At 44.1% G+C, this 11,895-nt stretch overlaps 1 protein-coding gene across 1 annotated transcript; it reads right to left on the minus strand.

Annotated features, from left to right (window-relative positions):
• Positions 1-1,711: 1,711 nt before the first annotated feature.
• Positions 1,712-3,308, minus strand: LOC103048903 (heat shock protein Hsp-16.1/Hsp-16.11-like). Its single transcript, XM_015891381.3, has one exon. It carries the CDS (start codon positions 3,028-3,030, stop codon positions 2,488-2,490), a length of 543 nt encoding a protein of 180 aa, XP_015746867.1. The 5' UTR covers positions 3,031-3,308; the 3' UTR covers positions 1,712-2,487.
• Positions 3,309-11,895: the final 8,587 nt, after the last annotated feature.

Genomic DNA, 11,895 nt, shown 5'->3' on the forward strand with positions numbered 1-11,895 from the left:
TTGTGCTTTTTATGGTTTTAATAGTTTTATTGTTTTTAATGTTTTAATGATTTTTGTGCTTAATCTGGGTTGGTTTTTGTATTTTGGGAGGGGGGGATTTTTTAACTCTGTAAGCCGCCTAGAGTCGCAGTAGTGAGATGGCTGGCTATATAAATTTAAATAAATAAATAAACAAATAAATAAATGTTTAATAGTAATATTTGCCTAATGGTGGTTTAATAAGCCCCAGATGGCTGGCTTTGCATAGCGAGGAAATGTGCGGAAAATGTGCAGGGGATTAAAAGGCCATTTTCTAATTTTTCTTGGTGGCTAATATCAAATACTCAAGGCTGGTTTTGAGTTATCTTGAAAAAACTAGGCAGAGCGAGAAAGTGCTGGAACCTTTTACGCGGAGTTGCATCATTCAGGAATCTGAATAGGCCTGTTTCTAGGTGGCAGAGGGAGGGATTTTGCATCAATTTTCCTCAACCTCCACCAGGTGGCAAAGTTGCTAAAAAAATGTAAATCATTTAAAATCCCTCCAGGTTACAGAACTGAACACAATTATGGACTGCTTGTGGGTGGGCATAGACCAGTGTTGTCCAAACCTGGCCACTTTAAGATGAGTGGACTTCATCCATGAGCTGGCTGGGGAATTCTGGGAGTTGAGGTCCACTCATCTTAAAGTGGCCAAGTTTGGACAACACTGGCATAGACGGTCCGGTTACAGTGTAAATAACACTGTGATTATTTACCACTAGCGAGACAACCTATTACATGTTGATTAAAATCCTAGGCTTCTATAACGGAGACATGCTGGCTTCTCCAAGCCCAAAAGTCCTGAGCGAGGAGTAAGCAGGGCAGTTGTGTTCCTCCAGATATTTTGAGATTCCCTTCATCCCTCACCTGGATGGCCAGTGGTCAAAGACTATGGAATGGTATTAATTGAATTAATTAATTACTGGTATTTTTATATTGTTCTTCAAAACAGCTCCAAGTGGCGTGCAACAGGAATAGTTAAAAACATCAAAGCTGTGACATTTAAAATATATTCCCATAAAACTAATCAGCAGAAGTAGATCATGAAAGAAAAACTAACATTCCCCAAATGTTCCTTTCCAGGTTTTCACAGCAGGAAGGAGGTGCCACCACTGAGATGGTCCTGTTTGCCTAATTGTTCTGAATGTACAAAACCCTTAAATTTTCAGCAGCTAAGTTTGTGAGTTACTGGTCAGTATGAAACTTATATTGGTCATTTAAGGTGGACAAATTTTATGCTTGCTGAAGCTGTAGAATATTTCACGGGAATTTTAAGATTCATGTACATATATAATGGAAGCTCAGAGAAGGAGGTAGTGGGCTATGTAAGAAAAATGTTACATATGCTGAGAAACGCTGTGTCTCAGTTGTGCTGAATAATTTTGGTTCCTATTAGTTACTGTACTTGGAAAAGGACTGCAGAGTTTGAGATGGCCAAATTATCTTTTCTTGTGCTGGTTAGCTATTGTATAAAGGAGTGAGTCAGCCGCATTATTAATCTTACAGTTTTAAGAGATGCTCAGCACTTGCGTTTCTACAGAGCAAAAATTCGAACTCATTTTTAAAACTGACCAGCAGACCTGTAGAAAGACCTAGTTAAATGCCTTAAATTGATATTCCCATTTTACAGATGAGGAGCACTGAGGCTGAGAAATAATTAGAACAAAGAAGAGAAATGCATATATCTATTTACTTGCTTTTTCAGGAAATGGATAGCCCTTGGTGAAGTACAACTCCTGGTTAATCATACAGAGATTTCCCAGTTTACATTCAGACAATCTCCAATATTCATCTTAGACCTAGGATCCAAACTTGTGGTATAAATCTACTTCTTAATTTACCCTTCAAGGAAATGTCATCCATGGATAACTGCTCCAGTACTGTATAGTCTATGTTGCCAAAGGAAATATGTTGGGCCGAATAAATAAGACAATTCTGGTTTTTCTCATTAACTAAACAAAACCCCTTTTCAACTTCTTTCCATCCTATTTATAAAAGACTTTCTTATCAAGTTCTTATCTCAAAAACAAATTAAATCGAACTCAAATTAAATCAGACTCAGCCATTGGGACTGGCCGATTCAGTAAGTAAAGCTGTTCACAAAGCTGATAAAGAACTTTAAAAAGAAGAAAAAACAAAAGTTGGCAACCCTTAATTGAGCAGCAAAAATATAAATACTGGACTGAGAACTCATCTTTCCAAACCCTTTTACCAGGACTGACCAACTTGTCCACATCACTTTATCCCACCTTTAATTATTCTACATCCCAAATTCTTTCCATAAGAATTCTGATAAATGAATAAAATTCTCTACTAGCCCTGCTACACTCCCCCCTCCCCAAGTTCATCTGAGAATTGATTGTCCACCAGGGCGTATAATTCCATATTTAAAATATTTATTAGCAATGCACATTTCTCCATGGTTTCCAGCAAATCTTTAAAAAAGTCTCTTCCATCCAGCCGCCTCCTTCATCCTTGAGCCCGACTGTTATCTGTGGGTATGGGTTCTTCAGCTGCTGGCTGAGCTTCGTTTCTCACTCTGTTGACCGCAATGGGCACCGTCCTCATGGCTGATTCCGCCACAGGAGCTTCAATGCGGAGCTGTCCGTCGCTGGAGATGGAGCAGCTGAGACGGTCTCGGTCCACGCTCTCTGGCACGTCCCACTCCCTCCGGAAGAGCTCATAGCGGAAAGGACCGTGGGGCATCTCTGTGGCCTTCCTGCCCGTCAGGACCACCTTCTCCCCAACCAGCTTCACCACCAGTTCCTGGGGGTCAAATCCAGCCATGTCTTGAGTCACTGCAAATGTGTCGTTGGTGTTTGCTGCCTCCAAGCTCTGGTCGGTCTCTTGGGGGGCTGTGCTACTGGCTGTGGGCCGCCAGTTGCTGGTAAGGAGCTCCCACATAGAATCCATTTCCCGCTCCAGCTCCTCGAAGAGCGAACTGGTCCTGGGCCATAAGCCTCGGCTTCGCAGGGGGCTCTGAGGTGCTGCAAGGTGAAGTCGGCACAGCATCGTGGTCTCGGTGTGCTCCTCTTCTCAATAAGCTGAGCCTGGTGTCTCTCTGTATGCTGAGAGCTGCTGTATGCTCTGCCTCTAGGACTCTGCTTCCTTTTATTCAAGTCCCCACCTCGCTGCAATATTTTTGCCCCGATGCTTCCTGTGGTAAAGAATTTAACTCAGCACTTAGGCACTTCATTACAATGACTCAGCCCCCCAAACCGGGACCGTGAGACAACCCCCCACAATTTCAGTTCTGGCCTCATTTCTTTGGCCTGTGCTTGGCTTATAATTAGGAGGGGCTTTCACTCTCACTCTTTCCAAAATAGAAGCTGAACTCATTCAAGCCAGACGGGGAACAGCTGCTGCCGGTAAACCACCAGGCAATGTTGCTGAAGGCCTTTCAAGACTAATCTGGCTTTTCCCACACTTAATAATTTTCCTTAGGTATAAAGTGGATTGGTGTTTCAGTCTTACAACCCAAAAGATTGGCTTTAGAGAGTAACCCTTCCCCAAATCCAGGGCTTTCCAGATGCACTGTAATTGGAAACCCTAGGACAGTGTTTCTCAACCTTGGCAGCTTGAAGATGTAAGGACTGTAACAACCACTATGTAGGACAGACAGGCAGAAGGCTAGCAGAGCGCATCCATGAACACCAACTAGCAGTCAGAAGACATGATGAAAACTCCTTAATCGCACAACACATGGACAGACTTAACCATAGTTTCAACTGGGAAACTGTTAGCATCTTAGACCAAGCTAAATCCAAAAATACGAGGGAATTCCTGGAAGCTTGGTATTCAGACAAGGCAGCCATCAACAGGCACATAGAGATAAACAACATCTACACACTATTCAAAAGAGACAATAGAATGAAAACAGAAGACCAGAACATCTCACCAGCAACCATCACCCAGATAAGCAGAGATTAACACCAAGATTACCACCAGACATACAGTCAAGCAGTAAACAATACCCTAATCAAGGAACTACTGGAGGAAAAAAATAAAACCAAACCAAACCCACCCCCCACCAACACTGGCAGGGCATGCCACTGTGTATAAACAGAGAGCAAACCCCATCCCATTCCAGCACTGAAGATGCTACCTAGCCAGGTAACGAAACATTTGCAAGAAAACAGCCAAGCTCAGAGAACCCCAAGGACTCCACAGTTCAACCCTGAGCTACACACATTTGCTTCTGTTGGTACAGTACTTAGCACTTGAAGGATTTCCTCTCCCCAGTCACATCTATCCGTCCCATCAGGTCTGACAGAAAGGGCACATTGCAGGCCCTATCCGTGAAGGAAGGTCCTCTGGCAGGATCCAGGAGGAGAGCCTCTTCTGCTGCGGTACACCCCCCCTCCCCGCTTTGGAACATCATCCCCCCTGAGGTCAGATTGGCTCTGACCTTATTGGCCTTCCGGAAGAGCCTGAAGACCTGGTCTTTTCCTGTGCTGGTTGGCTACTGCATAAAGGAGTATTATGCAGTAATTCATAATACAGCCGTATTATTAATCTTAGAGTTTTAAGAGATGCTCAGCACTTGTATTCTGGCATTACTTGGGAGCTGGGGTTTCAGTCTGTGAAGATTCTCGCTAGAGGTTGTAGCTAATAAACATTGCTGGACTGAATTTACATGGTCTCTTGGAGTTCCTTGGGCTAGGCCTGACATCAATCTTCCCAGACTGAAACCCCAGCTCCCAAGTCAGCCAGCCACAACAGTGTGAATTCCTCAGGGAGGTGCCAGTCTCATCCTCTTATCTCTCCCTCGCGCCACAGGAGATGAAAGGAAACGTTTTTCTCCCTGAGCCTGGCCTTCATAATTCCATTCCATCACAGGTAAACAGTATCAGACCTGGTAGATATTTGGATGGGAGACCACTAGACTAGGAAATTGAGACAACATCCGAAAAGAAGACAATGAAATCTGCTTCTGTGCTGTTGACAAGAAAATTACAGGAACGTGTTAACTAGCCACATGGAACTGAACTTGATCCAGGGATGGACTTTTCCTTTCACTGGAGAAGAGCGAATGTTCAGTGGCGACTTCCCCCCACCCCTGTCCCCAGTTCAGGCAAGAATGGGCCTCCACTCTTATGGCCTTCTGGAGAAGAGTTAAGACTTGGCTCTTCTAGAAGGCCTTTGGAGATTAACAGGTGTAGTAAGATGTGCATCATGGCTGATATTATTATCATTATTTTACGGTGATTGTATGTCATTGTTGTCAGAAAACGACAGACACGGGTTCGGTTATCCAGTAGACAGAAGTTTTTATTGGGCACGTTTGCAAAGGTGGGTCCCTCCCGCAGCAATGGAGGAACCCCGAAGCAAGGTCTGACAGGTTTTTATACCCCCTATCTGTCCTCCCCCTCCTACGAGGGCTTGGCTCACAATCTCACCTTTTTTACCGCCCCGGAGCGCCGCTAATTAACCGCAAAACCGCAGACATTCCACTTTCCGAATCCAATCAGCGCAATACACATTCCAATCCCCACTTGACCCGACAGCCGCCCCCTGCCGTTTCTCTTCACTCTGGTGCGAACGTGCCTCTTGCCTGCAGTCTTTCCTCCCTCCTGCCGTCCCTCTCCACTCTGGTGCGAGTGTGCCTTCTGCCCATCCTCCCTCCTGCCGTCCCCCCAAGGCTGCCCCATGGTGCACAGCGCTCTCCCCTAGCAAACATGGTTCGTTTGAGGCCCTCACTTCTCCCTGCCTTCTCACATTGTGTAATAGTTATGATCTTATTTAAACATAGATCATAACTATTAGGTGTTTCTTAACCTTGGCAAGTTGAAGACGTGTGGAGTTCAACTACCAGAACTGATGAAAGTTGCTAGAGAATTCTGGGAGTTCATGCTGGCTGGGGAATTCTGGGAGTTGGAGTCTACACATCTTCAAGTTGCCAAGGTTGAGAAACACTAGTCTAGAACCTCAGGAGGGAGGCGGTTTATAAGTCTTATCAATAAGTGTGATTCCCTCCTCCCATGTATTTAATGTTTCTTCCTCCCCTTGTCACCTAAAAAAATATTGGAGGATTCCAGATGTCAGCCGAAGATCTTGCGGAAGGGTCAAGCTGTATACACCTGTCTTAAAGAAAGATGGCTTAGCAGAATTACAAGTCCATCCCTCTTCTCATCAGCAACCTATCAGAGGATATGCAATTTGGCCCCAGATACCAACTGACATCATGGGAGAGACTTAGTGTGAAGCATGAATACAACTCATAGCGTAGGATTACACATGCCCCAGTGTCTCTGCATGCTTCTGGAACATTTTTAAACAGCTGTAGTCATCTTGCAGGATGTAGGACAGGGCTGCCAGTCCCCCAGCACTCTTGAAATAGAGGCTGACGCAGCACCCACGGAAGAGTCCCACCCCCACCCAAAGGAACAAATGTCACCAAGGCATTTCCACAACAGCTGTCACCGCCTCTCCTTCTGTGTGCTACGGAAGCACCGCGAAGGAGCTAGCAAGAGCCCTTACAGGCTGGGAAGTGGCACTTTTAAGGGTGCCCCTTCCTGGTAGGATCCGGGGAGAATCAAAACCAGTTGCAGCAAAGTGGCTGTTGAGGGCATGATCAAGGAACCAAGAATCACACTGGCTATTATATGGAGTTTTAATGCAAGAACGAAGGTTAAGGTTCCAGCGGCATCCATGGGGTGTGTGTGAAACAAGCACCACAAATCTCTCTGGGTTAGTCAGAAGTAAAGCTTTATTGGAAGCTTTTGCAAAGGCTGGTGGGCTTCCTTGCAAACAAGAAGCCACACCCACATACACACTCCGGCCTAATTATATACCTTCCCGATCGCAAGTCCCTCCCCTTTTCCCCATTGGCTAAGGTACTCAGGGGGTACAGTCTTTCCGGCCGCTCTATGATTTCTTCCTGGCCCCTCCCACCTCATCCATTGCAAGTCTATGGTAATTTGCTCAAGGTTTCAGCTAATTGCATTATACTGATAAAGACTGCCCCAGGTTAAATTAGTTTTTATTTACATTGTCCCACACAAGGAGACAACTTCCTCTCCATCTGCCACTATTTGATAACCATAACACTTAACACTACTTCCTTCTCTCTCACACAGCTGCACTCTTAGCATGCTCAAGCTACTATTTCTTTGTCAATAACAACATTTTATCCATCTCTCACAGGTGTGTCAAAATAGGCAAGAGGGCCACTATGACATTGTGATGGATGTCCTACCACTTTGTACAAGTGTATGATGTTCATGATTGCACAAAAAGGGTGGGGCTTGGCTTCTGCGGCCATACAGCCACCTTGCTGCTTCTGACTCTCCCCGGATCCTGTTTTAAGTTACAGAATCTTGGAAACTGCAAAAAGAATTTCCAGCCATTGTTTATTGGCATCGAGTCTCTTTGTACGTTTTGAATCTCTTCTTCCTGAATTTTTTTGCAATCGGGTTTGACCTGCCATTATAAGCAGCAGCCACTAACAAACTCTGCCATCTGTTGATTCTTCGCGTCTACAGTTCTCACAGTCTCTCACAGTAACAGAAAACCTTTTAAACCAAGTTTTAAATGAAACCCATACATTATAATTCCATAGTGTATCCACAAACTAGAGCAGAAGTACTCAAGTTCTTTTGCATTTTTAATGTTGGGGTCAAGGGTTACAATGTGTAGGATGCCTCTAGGGTGCAGTATTTCTACGTTTTGGAACAGCATTAAACATTATTCTTACTGTGGCAGTAAATACATCATGGTGTATATGGTATTAATGCTTTGGTGTAATTTTAATTGTTTTGTACTTGTTAATTTTGATTGTAGTTGGACCGTGCCCAAGTGGAAGTCTGTGCTATAAATAACATTTTTGTTCATCTGTATTGAAGCTTAACCTATTTTATCTCCTGCCAGAAATTGGTGGGAAATCACACTGCCTTTATTCAGAAGTTTCCTTTTACGTTTGCACCACAAAAAATCAGTAACTAGGATTCACAATAAAGGGGCTGGGATGTGAATTATGCTGTCCCTACCCCAACCTTTGGACTACAGCAGTGCTTCCCAACCTCAGCAACTTTCAGACACATGGACTTCAACTCCCAGAACTTCCCAGACAACTTTCTAGGGGAAAGAAGACTTTTTCTTCAAAACACGGTGAGTTTGCTCTTCTGATACTTCATTCTGAGGTAGCTATATTGGAGGATTGTGGCAGATTGGCTTAATAAGATGTGTAAACTAGTTTCCCCAAAAAGTGGTTTATTGGTGATTTTTTGGCTTAGCATGTTGTACAAACCAGATAAAGATAAAATCTCTCCTGAGATGCACTCAGCTTCTGATGACTACATGGACATGTCCATGTTGTTTTCTTAACTGTATAGAAATGGATTGCCATTTCTGGAGGATGGCTTTGCTGGTCTTCCTGTTGCGTGGGCTAGAAATCGAAAGTGGCAGAAATGCTTGTCAGGTTCCCGAACATCCATATTCCTAAACTGATAAATGCTGCAAGGGAACAGCAATACCAGTAGCAAGTTAGTAACACCCAAAAGTATCTCATAGAATACTCAGAGTTATTTATTTGCTCCATGTCCTGTTTTACAATTACATTTAGGACTTCAAAGCATGCTTCCTCCTCTTCCCCCACCCCCCAACTCCTCTAGTTTGGACTGAGTGTGTGTGACTGGGCCAAAATCCTCCAGGGAGCTTGCATGGTTGAAGGTGGACTAAAACCTGGGTCTCTCTGTTCCTAGTCCAGCACCTTAGCCACTAAACTTAGGCAAAATGGCATTCCCTCCTTCTCAAAATATTGAAAATAGAAAACCTGGCATATATTCTGCCTCTTGTTGGCAGCAGCTGTAGAAAACCTTTAATGCAGTCATTTGGGACAGGATCAGCAATATACCACACACTTTATATCGGTGTTTTTCAAACTTGGCAACTTTAAGATGCTGGCTGGAGAAATTCTGGGAGTTGAAGTCCACACATCTTAAAGCTGCCAAGTTTGAAAAGCACTAATTTATATAAACTAGTTGCACAGACACACATAGGTCTGATCTTTTGAAAAACCACTGAATATGAAGCTCAAGCTCAGATACTTTGGTCACCTAATGCGAAGAGAGGAGTCTTTGGAAAAGACCCTGATGCTGGGAAAGATTGAAGGCAAAAGGAGAAGAGGACAGCAGAGGATGAGATGGTTAGATAGCATCACTGAAGCAATGAGCATGAAACTGAGCAAACTCAGGGAGGCAGTGAAGGACAGGAAGGCCTGGTGCAATATGGTTCATGGGGTCACGAAGAGTCGGACACAACTTAATGACTGAACAACAACAAATAGGTCTGGTCTTCTAGAAGACCAATATACAGTGTATAAGGAGCCCATGTAATGCCTGAATTACACTTTGTGAAGAATAGGTCAAGGATTATACATGCTTATGCCTCTGCAGAAACCAGATGTCCAGTTTCTCCTGTAGCCCAACCCAATATGGCTAATGAGGACAGGGCTCAGTGACCATGGCAGCTTCAACCAGCCAAAGGAAGCTTGGCAGATGCCAGCTCCTGACTACATCATCAAGATTGTGACTGAAGTGTCATAGATGACTCATATGCCAAAATCTGTACCAGGAAAAGAACAGATAATACTGCCTTAAAACTGGAACAGCCAAGGAACAATTTAGGCTCCTTCCAGAGCTAAAAACTCCATCATGACAGTATAGTCTCTAAAAATGATTTGCATTCTCTTTTGCTGCTGTTGGTGGAACATGAGAAGGTGGCCCTAAGAAGCAGAAGCATGCTAATCTGAATTTCTGGCCCTCAGTTTCATGAAATTACCTTCGGGAAGGATCAGGCAAGCTGTTGAATATACAAATATGAAAAAAGAAGCTTTATTGCAAAATTCCAAAACAAACAAATCAGTATGAAATAGCTTGTCCATGCAACAGCAGCACAGAAAAAGAAGAACAGTGTCAGCACAAAAGTTGTAATTTTTCAGCCAGGAAAGAAGTCATCGAAAATCGTAGTTACTCTAGAAAGAGGACAAAGTTAGTAGGCAGATTCATTTATTATACAACATTTCAAGGTCTTTTTAAAGGGAAATATAGAAGGCAATAGGACTCTGTGTCATTTGGGGAATTGCAAATCTGTAACATCCATGTACATGGCATGCAGAAGCTTTTGGTTCTAGGTGGAAATATCTCAGGTTGCTGGGAAGGACTTTATAGTATCTGAGCATGTGCAGAATTGTCCTATTATGCAAAGCTGAGAACACCTGCAGCATCAGGAATGTATTTCCCAAAACATGGATGTGGGACAGATACAGGAAGAAAAAAAAGTTTTTAATTTAGAAGTAGACCATGGGGAGGTTCCCAAACAAACTACTTCTCCTAAAGGGCACAACTGGAATTTTTAAAATGCCACGAGAGTCAAAGGTTGGCCCAAGGGTGGATAGATATATTGAGTCTGGGTTCTCTCAACATCTTATTTTTTGTGCATTGTCAACTTTGGTTCAAATTTTAGGATTTCACCCCCCCGCCCAAACTTGGCACTTAAAACTTGTAACACCCATTTCTCCAAATGTGCACTTTGCAATTTTGCTTACTCTGTGCAGTTTTCACTAACAGGTTTTCTAATAGGACCGCCTTGCCCCCATGATTTCAACCCGTCCCACCTGATCTCACAGAGGGGGCATGCTCCGGACCCCCTCGGTAAAAGAACTCCGATTAGCGGGGTCCAGAAGGCGGGCCTTCTCTGCTGTAGCCCCCGCCCTTTGGGACATCTTGCCCCCGGAAGTAAGACAGGCCCCCTCACTCCCGGCCTTTCGGAGGGATTTGAAGACCTGGCTCTGCCATCTGGCCTGGGGCGGGGAGGGAGGATGTCAGAAATGGGATTGGCTAGCCCCTTAGCGGCCTGGTGTGGCCTCTATTGGCCTCTTGGAACTTTTAATCTCTTTTTATCTCTGTAAGTGTGGGTTTTTAAATAACTTTTAATCATGTATTTATGATTTTAATTTGATGTAAGCCGCCCAGAGTCCCCCATTGTGGGGAGATGGGCGGGGACAAGCTTACTAAATAAATAAATAAATAAATAAAGTATAATGCCTTCCTGCACATTTATTTATAGGGCTTATACGGCTGCCTCTCTCATACAATGGCTCTAGGCGGCTCGCAACAATCCATAAAGCGTAATTAAAAACATGCCCTTCATCCCAATTGCCAGACCAAACTTCCTTACAGCTCAACACACACACACCCTCAAATCCTAGCCCAATGCTTGGGGGAAAAGCCAGGTCTTCATAGCCTTCTGGAAGGCTAAAAGGGTAGGGATCCCTCTGATCAACGGTGGGAGGCTGTTTCAAAGGACTGAGGTGACCACCGAGAAGGCATGGCTCCGAGGTCCCATAGAACAGAACAGAGCAGCAACATTTAAGGGAAGGGACCTGGAGTGCATCCACCCTTTTTAACTGGTAGGATGGGCAGATGCCATGTAGGACTTTAAAGGTGATAACCAGCACCTTGAATTGTACCCAAAAAGCAACTGGAAGCCAGTGCAGCTCACACCATTTGGGTGTTACGCAGGTGAACCACAGGACACCCAAAACTGCGTGTGCCGCTGCATTCTGAACCAATTGCAGCTTCTGGATGGTCTTCAAGGGCAGCCCCATGTAGAATGGATTGCAGTAATCCAAATGGGAGGTGACTAAAGCATGGGTGACTGTGAAAATATCTCTGCTCAAGAAAGAGAAGGATTAGATATTTGTTAGATCTGTAACTCACTTTTCCTCCAGGAGGTCAAGGTTTCATAATACTGTTCTCTCTTCCAGTTTTTCTACTCCCAAATGACCCTCTGAGCTGAGAGATGGTGACTGGCTCAAAGTCACCCCATGAGGTCATGAAGGTGGCCTTTCATTATAGCAAACAAAGAGAAAAATCC

The sequence above is a fragment of the Python bivittatus genome, unplaced genomic scaffold (assembly GCF_059951505.1).
Source record: "Python bivittatus isolate LINGU-HERP-01145 unplaced genomic scaffold, Pbiv_v1 ctg000580_np1212, whole genome shotgun sequence".
NCBI lineage: Eukaryota > Metazoa > Chordata > Lepidosauria > Squamata > Pythonidae > Python > Python bivittatus.

Excerpts from the sequence above, each read along its gene's own strand:
- LOC103048903 (XM_015891381.3), bottom strand. The coding sequence starts at position 3,030 with ATGCTGTGCCGACTTCACCTTGCAGCACCTCAGAGCCCCCTGCGAAGC.